The sequence below is a fragment of the Callionymus lyra genome, chromosome 9 (genome assembly GCF_982586985.1).
Source record: "Callionymus lyra chromosome 9, fCalLyr1.hap1.1, whole genome shotgun sequence".
Taxonomy (NCBI): Eukaryota; Metazoa; Chordata; class Actinopteri; order Syngnathiformes; family Callionymidae; genus Callionymus; species Callionymus lyra.
The window spans coordinates 15,243,732-15,256,126 of record NC_141826.1 but is presented as its reverse complement, the minus strand read 5'-3'; the positions used below and the strand labels follow the sequence as shown (position 1 = coordinate 15,256,126).

Below are 12,395 nucleotides of genomic sequence, written 5' to 3'. Positions count from 1 at the left end.
ATTTGGATTTACACGGATGGTTTGGTAAACTTCTTAGCATGTTATTTATGCTATAGTTATCTGAATAACTCTTAATGTTATGTTAACATACCAGGCACGTTCTCAGTTGTGTCGTGTAACGTAAGCATACCGTACAATTATTCAGCCTGTTGTTGCCTCTATTTTTATTTTAAATTGCCTTTCAAGATGACATGTCTGTTCTTGGTGTTGGATTTTATCAAATCAATTTCCCCCAAAAATGCGACTTAAACTTTAGTGCGACTTATATATGTTTTTTCCTTCTTTATTACGCATTGTATGGCTGGTGCGACTTGTACTCCGGAGCGACTTATAGTCCGGAAAATACGGTAAGTAAGTAAAGGGACAAGTTTAGGTCAAAGTCAAATACATCAGAGGGCCAAAAAAACAAAGGGTCAGACTGGTTCAATATTTATTAAAACATATTTAAATGATTGCACATAACCTATAGAACCTCAGATAAAACACAGTGTACCGTATATTATTTAATGATTAAATTAATAATCCAATATTTTCTATGAATAATGAAGCCGAGGCCCGCTTGCCGCTCTAGAGTTGTGTTGTATGGCAAATTGGTGCGTGCAAATACTTGCAAATATCATCCCGGGGGCCATAAATAATTCAGATCTTTTCAACGTGAAGCATTAAGACAGTGTATTTCACGGTGTGTCGTAAGTAAGTAAGTAAGCTTTGTTTGTAAATCAGTGGGTATAGGAGAACTTGCGTACAAGTAACGACAAATATAGAAGAGAACAATTGTCATGAAGTCGCCCATGGAGTTCTCTTCAAGGTTAATTATACCAAGGCAGGTTCGTTCTTCTGAATCAGGGAGCAGTGGATCAACCCCTCAAACACCCGATCCACGTGCCGGATGACGCGAGACAAAGACGAGCTCCCGACTGTCATAAGTACACGGAGTACAGCAAAGCAGTGTCTAACCAGCATCTCACGTGCACCTGCGGAGAAAGATTATATTATGACGTTGAGAGCTTCCGACTCACTCGCTCGCTCGACATCCTTGTTTTGTTTTTTTTTGTTCTAAATCCATTTGTGTTCTGACGTCTTTCTCAGCGGCTCTGAATCAGTATCTCTCTGCACAGGACATCAACCTAATCAGAAATCCATCGTCAATAACTTCTTTCAGCACTCATTTCAAATAGCAAAAGTCTTAACAAAGTCAAAATTAGTAGATTTTTCCTCCATATTCATCCTTGTCTAATGTCTCGACTCAAAGCCATTTACTGGTTCACCTCATCCACCCATCCATTTAATTCCACTAATCTAAGGTCGGATCCCGGGAGCAGCAGTTGAGGCAAGGAGTTCATTCATTGATTAATTTTCTACCGCTTTCCTTATCTAGGTCGCAGGGGGGCTGGAGACTATACCGGCCTGCATGGGGCGTCAAGGGGCAAACTGAGAAAAACAACCATTCACATATCACACCTATGTACAATTGAGAGTACTCAATCGACCTACTTTGCAGTGAGACGGTAGCGGTAACCACTACCAAAACTCGCACTCGCCGAGAAAACATAAAAAAAAGGGTCCTCCTAGTGACTCAACTGGAATCAGCCTTAGATATGGGAATTTGACCAACAATGAAATTTAGTTAAACATGGATTTTCGCAGATATAGTGTCAGTATTGTACTGGACAGCAAACATACAATTTATCTGATATAAGTTACATGATTTATGCTACAAATATGAGACCGTTTGGACAATTTTGTACATAAAAGTGTGTCGTAGGAAATGCCACGGTGAAAAAAGGACTTAAGAAAAGGGTAATCCTCGCCTTGTTACGTCACTGGACGTCAAGGATCCCGGTCTGGTTCACAGGGATTTTCGTTTGACCATAACTACATAATGCAGACGGCTTCTTCCCTCTGGAATCGCGTAGGTGGATATCCGGCCTTTATCTACCTTTAAATGTCACGGTGGACGCGAGAAGAAAAAGTTTGCAAGAGAGCAGAGGAAAGCCAAGCGTCTTCTGGAACTTCAACCCAGCTTCGGTCGTGAATTACAATGTCCAAACCTGACCAGGTATCAACCAAGATTGTTGCATGTGTCGAGATTGATCATTCGACTATAATTACAATCACGGCGGTGGTTCCTGAGGTGATTTTTATTAAGATCTTCAGAGGCTTATTTAGGCGATACCAGACAAAAATCCTTCCCAGGGTGAGACTGATGTTGGCACATACTGATGTAGACTTTTAACCAAAGTTCATATGACCTCTACGAAGATCAGTTTCAACAATTCTTTTTCATAAGAAAAAAAAAAAGCTAAGGTCAGAGCTGCTCAAAGGATAACACTGCTGTGGAACATTAATACTTTTCTTCACCACCTTCTCAGGAAGACAAATCTCTATTATCCCCCGAGCTGGTTGGAGACATTTTCCGGGGAAAGTCAGATAACTGAACTTTCTGAAGGTCTAAACTCTTTTCCCCCCTTTTTTTTTGACTTCATTTGAAATCTCAGAGAGAAAGTTTTTACTGTAAATAAAATATTTAAAAGTTCTCCACTCTGAAAAATGTATGCTTCCTCCTCATTAAATATTGAGAATGAAAAAAAAAAAAAGAATACCTTAAAAGAGTGAGGAAAGAAAAGTCTGAGGCGAAGTTGAATATGGGCCCTATGGATTCATTACACCTCGAGACGAGACACTTTGATGAGACGGGTCACGCTGCAATCGCAGGATGGATTACGGATGACAAAGAGGATGATTTTGTGGACTGAATCGGGACAAAAAAAACCTTAAGCTCAATACCAAGATGCTGGTCTTGGACTATGGGGCGGTCCAAACCAGGCCCTGATTGTCCACTGAAAACACTTTTATCTGGAAATGAATTCTTGTTTACCACACTGCTGTGAAACATATATGCTCGTCAAACAGCATTATCAATCCAGGAAGCCTCCAGCTCCAAGGGGCTTGTTGTATAAACAAAGCGGGGAGTGATTACAGCTGGCTGGACGAGGAGTGAAGCCATTATTACGTCATAACGGACTACGCCCTCGTAACCTCTCGTTTGCCAAGACATTGGCAGACAGGAGAGTTGGGTTTTCACATTAATTGCCCTTTTGTGACACTATGTCCCTATAAATAATATGAATCTACTTTGTATTTGAGTCAACCATCCTGCGCCACATACAGTTGCTCGACTTGAATTTTGATTCATCTTGCTTTATAGGGTCAGGATTTACTTTAATTTGTGTCGTCTAATGTTTCAATAATGTTTTAAAAGCTATGAAGCTACGCAACAAGAACACTGAAAAAAAGAAAAAATTCAATTAAATGTATTATGGTAAAACTTTGCAAATAATTATAACAGGTAAGTGCAATTAATATAGATAGTTTGCAATAGTTATTTTATACATTAACTGACCTTAAACAACAACTTGCAAAAATGTAATGAATTCAATTATAATATTGTTTCAGTGTAGAGACAGCATTGTCATTGATGGTGAAACACTAGGATAAAGAGAAGGTTGGACAGCGGCACGTGACGACGAAAACAAACCTCAAGGATCAGCGAGATTTTCTCAATGGAATTCATATCAATTGCTAAATGGCTCTTACTTGAAAATCTCTTCTCGTTCACATTCACACACACACACACACCATTCAGCTCACTCATGGATACAAACAGGTCTGGAGCAGGAATCGAACCTCGGACCTTCCAGTCACAGCTCTGCCCCTTCTTTGAGGCATTTTGCTGCTATTAATAGCAGAGCTTTTACAAAGAAGTGTGTGATGCTGCTTGAAAACAAGGGAGGACGTGCGTAAGAGCTGACAGGACACGTGGCTGTTCAGTTACTGGTATTCACGTGAGGCCATAATACAAACGTACTAGAAGGAAGAAGCAGAAAAACACACCAAAGGAAGGAGATGGTAACACGTTCATGGACACTAAAATACTAGGGCTGTGTCTTAGCAAGAATCTGGCGATATGATACGTATCCTGATACATGTGTGACATTACGATATATTTCTATACTGTAGTAACAACAATATGTTGTTTCTTTTAAAGATACAACACTTTTTCTGGCTTTTACAGCAAATAAATGAGCAAATACTCTCTCTAATCAAACGTGAAAGAACTTGTAGGAAAGTGTTTCTCATAAAATTTACAAAAAATGAACAACAGTCTCAAACAACCTGGAGCAACATGCAATATCCAGGATTTAAACTGTTTTAAAGGCGAAATGAGTCCAAACTTCAGTTTTAAAAGCTGATGTTAAATATATATTTAACCTTTGAAATAACATTTTACTTTATTTCAGTTATTTTTTGTAAAGAAATTAATGATAATTTGATTTGACACGATTTAAAAGTAAGTTAGTAAAGCTTTGAACGGTGTTATGACTAAACTAAACTTGTTAAATGTATTTTTGTGTCATCATTGTTCGTCCTTAAGTTTGTGGAATTTAAATGTAGCGCTCACATCACAAACACCAAACTAAGTGCTTAGTTAGCCTTTTTTTTTTCCAACCGGTTATAAAACACAAACACTCTATTTATTGGATCGAGGCATATTCCAATGATGAAGTCAACATTAAAACTAACAAGAGCATTTGTTATCGTTGACGTTCATGCGTCTACAGAAAGTTTATCATGTCTCTAAAGAACAGCAAAGCTAACTGCTTTGTTTTGTTTTGTCTTTATCGTTTCTTCCATCTGCTCATATTCTTTTGTCGTGATGCGTCCTTAGATGTTTAATAATTTTAGTGCCGTTGAATCTTGTAGCGTGATTTCTCCTCCTACACACTTCCGCTCACTGCTGTGAGCCACTGCTTCACAGATGCCGGCATGTGACGTCAACGCAAAAATATATATATTTTTTTAAATATCGATACAGTGTGATCTAATATTAATACAGTAATGGAATAAAAACATTGTGATACATCGTTGTATCGATATATTCTTGCATATACTACTTAAATGTTACAAGGTGAGCCAACTAACCCGAGTATCTCCAAATAAAAGCCTCAAGGCTTTAATTCAAAGAGCGGCTCATGACTCTGAGGTTTCCAGGAAAGAGGTGTGAAGAAAGTGCTCTTCCTGGATTATGAGCCCTAAACAGGATATGCATTGATCTCAGGGATGTTGGCGAACTCGGTCAGATCGAAACACCGGCCTCAGGCCTGTCAGATTCAGATGCAGCTTATTAGAGGCGAGTTGTATGGGAATCATGTCTCTTTCATCCGAACGATACCGTTAGAAAATAAACAACGACGACTGTTAGAAGCCGAAGATGATTCATGTGTCCTTTGAGCTTTGCGTCGCTCACTTCTCCGTCATTGTAAGTAAGTAAGTAAGTAATTAATATTTATTTATATAGCGCTTTTCGAGACCAGGGTCACAAAGCGCTTAAACAATCAAAACAATACTCAAAAAAGTACATACTTTAAAGATCAAGAGAATACTGAGAACAACACAGGAGTTCGAGAAATTCAAGGAAAAGCCTGAACAAATAGAAACGTCTTAAGATGTTTCTTAAAGGAGTCAGTAGACTCCATCAAGCGCAAAGAGAGAGGAAGATTGTTCCAAAGCTTAGGAGCAACAGCCTGAAAAGATTTCTCTCCTCTGGTCCTGAACCGTGAGACCTCAGAGCCCGAGCTGGGGTGTAAGGCTGGATCAGATCAGTGATGTAAGGAGGAGCCTGACCATGAATAGCTCTGAAAGTAAGAACCAGAATTTTAAAGTTGATCCTGAAAGAAACTGGAAGCCAGTGAAGAGTTTTAAAGACCGGAGAGATGTGAGTTCTTCTACTTGAGCGGGTCAGAATTCTCGCTGCAGAGTTCTGAATCAACTGCAGACGAGACAGCTCCTTCTTGTTCAGACATGAAAACAAACTGTTACAATAGTCCAGACGAGAAGAAACAAACGCATGGATTACAAGCTCCAGATCATGTTCCGACAACATTTTCCTAAGTTTGTACCAAACGTTGTCAGCTTCCTCCGACTTGTTTTTTTTATAACGGTGACCCAGTTTAAGTTCTGCAACGGCAAACAAGAAGTTCTCCGACTTACAGGTGAAGATGACCAGCAAGGTGCGCATCAACAGGTCCACGGGAGTCTTCCACCTGTCCGACACGCGAGCCACGACCGATGGGATGAGGATCTGTGCTGGTACGTAGAACTGCAGCGCGAACGTGATGAAGACTCCGAAGCAGTAGAGCAGCATCACGGATTGGTAGGTCCTGGGAGGGGAAAAATCCCGAATGAAAACTTTGCTATAATTAACTCAACAATGTAAAATGTACCAGCAGTTGGGGAGATTAAGCGTGATGCTGCGCGCGATGCTGGCCCCGAAACACATGTATCCGATGGTGCCCAGGCTGATGTACAGGAGGGTGACGATGCCCATACCCATGTATAACACAGTGGGGAAACTCTGGGGCTTCTGCATCTTGTTTTCCAATGGAAGAATCTGTCAAAAGCGAGAAAAGGATTCTTAAAATGTATGTTCTGTTCGGGCATTTGTTCGAGAATATGATATTTTGAATGATCTTCACTCCTGTCACTGAACCAGATATTATTATTTATTTATGCAACTACCTGAAATAACCAGCATTTCTAAGGCACGTAATTAGGGGGGGTTCGAAAATATTGACACAGCTATATTTATCAATTTTCTTTTTACACAATACTGTATTGATACACGACAGCAGTGTATCTTTTTTTCATATTCCCTATTACCATGTCTTGCATGGTTTAAAGTTTAATACAGTGCATCTTAAATTAAATAACTTGATTTTTAAATTCACAATTAACATGCAGATAATCACAGCGTTTGTTCACTGTTGGGTTGCAACTAAACTTCTGGCCACTAGATAGCAGGAGTCGTTACATCATTTGCAGCTAAAGGAATAATGTAATCCTGGGAGATCCCGGCGATGACTGAGGACAGGAGGATACAGTCGTCTCCAGCCACTTTTAGAGCAGATGTTTGTACATATTTTGGTTTAAAAAAAAATGTGGTCTGTAAATTCTGAAACACCAGAATCAAGTACTCGACAATAATACAAATATATATACAGTATATTCTGTATATATTCAGTTTCACTATATATTGTATCGTTGCCCCTGTGTTGTGATTGTATCATAAGATTATTGCCAATACACACCTCTAGTCCGAATAAAAAATAGTATACATTACCTGGATAGAAATTTCAAAATGTATTCTTGTAAATGAAAAAGACTTTATGAAAATAAAACACTTGAATGGGGAACTTATGTTAAATATTAATAAGCTACTTATTTACATCTGTATTCACTGGAAATTAGCCACTTATAAACCATTATAAAGTACTTACTAACACCTTGTCTTAATATCAACATAATAAGGAGTTGAAGCTGAACAAAACCTTAATTACTGGATATTAACAGTAAATAAATACTTTATTAAAGATTAATTTTGGTGAAAACTCACTTCTCCCTATTTACCCTTTATTATGTGTGAGAACAATGGAAGTTGTAACTCACTATTGATAATCTTTTTAAAGTAAAAAGTAAATAAAATAAAAAATAGTATCAGTAGAATCCATAAAAAATGTACTAAAAATATTTTAAACTGTGAATATTTATCCTGTAAATACTTGTAAATGAGTGTTTTTCCCCCAGTAGAAAAAAGACTGTTAAGTGTAACGTTTTTGATTCGAATACTTGTGAATTAAGTATGAATTTTCTGCCAATTTAGAATAGGGCACATATTCACAATTACTAATACTTTACTTTGAGTAATTAGGATGCTATTAATACTTTTATAGTTATAATTCTTTTTACTTTAAAAGTCATTAGTATTACAAGTAAAGAGTATATACATACGGTTTTGAAGTCTTCTAAATGAGATATTTCTTTTTTTATTTCCAGCAGGTCCTCTGACTCCTTGTTACTTATATTCCCATAAACAATTACTGCAAGGTTATATATAATACCACAGCTTCAGGAACATCTGTATAAGCACCCAAATCCAAAAAGAAATAACCTCAATTGCGGCTTAGTACGTCATTAAGTTGAAAAATATTTCCTCTCTTTAAACTGTTGTTACTCAGACAAAAGCTCCTAGTAATGCGGAGACACAAGAGCCCAAAAAAACAGCAAAAGAAAATGCTCCGTTTAGTTCCTTCCCTTTTAAAATGTCATTTTCTATCAGGCTGTCAAGCTTGATTTGTGCTTATGGATGTAATAATGAGCGCTAAATTTGTGATGACCTTTTTGTGGAGCAGAGTAACGAGACTCGCTGACACGAAACATGCCATGTTGGAGACAGAATTGTTTTACCCCGGTACGGCGAGCACTTCCGTGAATACAAATGAGTGGATTTTTGAGTTGGCGAAAGATGTGTGGCGTGCGTCACGAGGAAGCGACTTCAAAAAGGAAAATATGGCAGCGGCGGGGTCAGACAATTTGTGCTTGAAAAGAAAGCAATTCCCTTCTGGAATTGCAAAGAAAGAGATAATGAAAAGATGTGATAATGAAGCAGACGAGCAGATTGTGCGAGTCATATTTCGGAGTAAATTAAAGATTTTTCATTTGTTTAGCGACTGTTAAAATGCAAAATGGAGTGGCAAAGAAATTAAGTGTTTAATTTTTCAACAAGAAGCATAGAAATGATGCACACTCTCATAAAGAGAACAGCAAGAACATTAGATCTTTAGTGAATGTGGAAAAGCAGCGAAATACACGACCACTTTTACAACGTGTGTCTTGTTTAATTGCTTTTTTTTTTTTTTAAGAGTTGGGGAAAGTTAATATAGTTTGGGAAAAATATCTTTACACTGTCAAACTGATAAAGCTTTTCATTTGACTCGCAGACTAGTATTGAAAAATCAATGATGAAATTGAGGTTCTTACGAGCATCACGTTTCTAGGGATACAGACTTAAAAGTTGTGTTTCCAGCTTCTTCTCAACAAGTTCAGTTCAAACTATAGCTTCATTGCGTTGTATTGATTTTGTATTCTGTTGGGCAGCTTTTGTTCATTTTTGGGATAGAAAACTATATTATTTAGATCTTGAAAGTGAAGTACCTTTGCAGTCCTTGGTCTCAACTACTCTTCTCATGCCATTTAGAAACATATATTTTTTGTTTCTGACATGTAAACTACATTATCAGAAAATTCCAACATGCTTTTAAATAAGAATCTGTGATCGAAAAAAGGGTTTCTGTCAGAACAAAGGCCCAGAATGCATAGAATTATATGCATTTCCCACTTGTGTAAAAGAAGGCTGGAGCTCTTACAGTTTATTTTCTGCAGCAATAGTTGCTTCCAAGTAACACGTATTACTTCCCAGGGGGTCAAACTCTTTTTTAAAGTAAAACATATACAAGCACAGAGGGAGCAAAACTGAGCGTATGCGTGCGAGTAAGATTGTAGGTGTTTAGAAAATCAAGCCTGCACAAGCTTATATACAAGTCAAAACAACATTGCATTTCCTTGTAATGCTTCGGTTATTTGCTGCGTTCAAAGACACCTCCTCAAGTGGGAGGATCGTTGTTGATCTCATTTCTTTTATGTGACAATTTTGTATTTCAAGGAACAGTTTTTGGGACATTTTAATTTTATCAAACTCACAACCACTGCCTTAAACACTGTTCCTACATATTAACCCTTGCGTTATCTCAGGGTCAAGGTGACCCAGAGGCCCAAAAAACTAATTTTGTTGTCAAAGTGAATGACCTCCACCACTGCATATGTATATCTGAAGTCAGGGAGGTCATTAACCTTGACCTAGAGACAACACAAGGGTTATGGCAAGTTAAATTAAACTAAGAAAAAACAACACATCAGTAACATTAATAAATAATTCGACTTTTTAGTCCATTAAAAAATGTCCTCGACTCCTACGATTAGGAAACATTTTCTGCACAAAATTCCCTTTACCTAAAACTTGTTTTATAGTAATTATTTTATGGATTCTATTAATACTAGAACATCTTTTTTCTTTAAGAGACAATATTATCAATAGTGAGTTACAACTTTCATTGTTATTACACATAATAAGGGGTAAATAGGGAGAAGTGAGTTTTCACTAAAATGTATCTTTAATAACGTATTTATTTCCTGTTAATAACCAGTGAATAATGGTTTATAAGTGGCTAATTTCAAGTGAATACAGAGAATTCGTAACAGTTGTATTTGTTTTAAAACAAAATATGTCCAGACATTTGCTCTAAAAGTTGCTGGAGTTGACTGTATCCTCTCGTCCTCAGTCATCGCTGGGATCTCACTTGATTACATTATTCCTTCAGCTGCAGAGGACGTAACGACTGCTGCCATCTAGTGGCCAGAAATTGAGTTGCAAACCAAGAGTGAACACAATTCCCTTTATCTCTTACACATTCTCCAGTAGGACTTACAGCTATAAATAATAATGTTGTATGGAACAGCTAATTCTTATGTATACCCATTTATTCTGATATATATTCTGATCTTTTGAAACTTAATTTAAGACATTTAAATGCCAATTAGGGCCTCATATTTAGATTCATGAATTTTCATTTTCAACTTTTTTTTATCCACAATTAAGATACAGATATTCAGGAAAGTTACCTACTCTGCTGCTAAATGTACAATGACTATGAATAACGGATGACTGAGGATGAGAGGATACAGTGGAATCCAGCAGCTTTTAAAGCTGATGTTTGGACATATTTTCTTTTCTAAACAAATTAAAGTAGTTATAACTTCGTCAAGAGTCATGTGGTCTGTAAATTCTGCAACACCAGAGTCAAGTACTCGGACAATACTACATGTATACCTTTGTTCCTACAGTATCACTATATATCATATCGTTGCCCCTGTATTGCGATACAAGTCTATACAAGTCATATACAGTCATATACAAGTAATTTAAATTTGATTTGAAGACATTTTAATGCTAATCAATGCCTTATTTTAAGAGTTCATGTATTTACTGCCTTATAAGACATTTTATGGATCGGCAGGAACCATGTTTAAAGAACACTGGAATGTTTCCAAGTCAGATCTGAAATTTAATTTACCTACAAATAATTTGTACGTTGCATATGATCAAGTCCATTTTTGAGGTTTGTAACATACCACGCCAATTCCTTCAAAGGCAAAGATGGCCATCCCGAAGAAGACGGGGTAATCTTGTAGTCTTCCCACAGCTGGCAGATCGATTGGTAAATGGATGTGCTGAAGGAAAAAAGAGAAAAAGAAAATAAAATAAAACACACTTCTCACCGACTCCATCACCAACAGTGTCTCCGCTCTGTGATATTTTGCATCTCTTGAAATGAATTAATAAGAGCTGGAGCCATCTCTCCTCTGTGCTTTTGAGCTCACAGGTTGGCCTGACCTTGCAAATAAACTCCTTCTTTAATTAGTAGGTCCTTCATTATGAAGAGCAAGAATAGGGCGAGTAATGGAAAAGGTGCCGTCATGCATCTCAATTCATTTATTAGATAAAAGCATGTCTGCCTTGGATCCTTTTTAGATAATTAAACAAAAGGTTTTTTTGTTCAGGTTGAGTTGAGGTTGGAGTTAAGAAACTGAAGGCACACATCTGTTACCCTATGAGAATCATGCGACTTGAGGGATTATCCATCTCGTCACGGTAATAGTCTGCGGTAGTAAATCGTAAAACTCGAGTCTCGGATCAGAAGTGCAGAAGTCGACTCCGCTCAGAAGCGGGTTCTCCACAAACTAAGTTGCACCTTCAATCCCTTGCCTGGGTGATTCATCAGCACCTGACGGGCTACTTTCACTACAACTCTTGTTGAGAATCCCTGCACGGTTTCCTGGTGCAAGAAATTGCTTTGCTGGCTGGCGAGGCCGTTTTTTTTTTTTTTTCCTCGCACCCAAAGTGGCTTGGCGCGTCTCGAGAACACGCCGTGATGAAATACTCCGCCGGTAGAAAAGCATGTAATCTGCAGACTCTGTCACTAGCAGTCGTTCCGTTATCCATAACGGCGGCGGCGGTCGCTCGGACGCAGCGGAGACGGATTGCTACGGAAACTTGAGTTACAGTTCGCAACCTTAATGAGGAGCAAATATAAGGGGAGTGATTACACATGTTAAGAAACTCAGATTTGTTACCGCTAGAACTTTTATTAAATCAAAACTATTAAAGTAATTTAAGATTCTGGTGGATAAATCGTATCGTAGGGGGAATAGGAATATTTCCTTCATCTCATTTCAAGACCTTTAAACCAGATTAAAGCTCTGTAGCTCAAATATTTAGCAAGTTACAGCATTTTAAAAGTCGTAAGTCCTTCAAGGTTTTTTGACCTTCTTTTAGCCCTTAGCGGCTTCCTGGTGATTTTTTTCGAAATCTGTCGCGATCGATTGAAAATTTACGCTAGTACCAGTTTAAAATAATGCAATAAAGTTGCAAAGGTGCGTTT

At 37.8% G+C, this 12,395-nt stretch overlaps 1 protein-coding gene across 1 annotated transcript in view; it reads right to left on the bottom strand.

The window, feature by feature from the left end:
• slc36a1 (solute carrier family 36 member 1) overlaps nt 1–12,395 on the bottom strand; it is a 42,992-nt gene that overhangs the window by 19,125 nt on the left and 11,472 nt on the right. The window contains exons 9-11 of the mRNA XM_087799702.1: nt 11,086–11,184; nt 6,285–6,451; nt 6,052–6,221 (exon numbers count right to left, since the gene is read on the bottom strand). Of these exons, the coding sequence (XP_087655828.1) occupies nt 6,052–6,221; nt 6,285–6,451; nt 11,086–11,184 (436 nt within the window). The remainder of the gene's footprint in view (nt 1–6,051; nt 6,222–6,284; nt 6,452–11,085; nt 11,185–12,395) is intronic.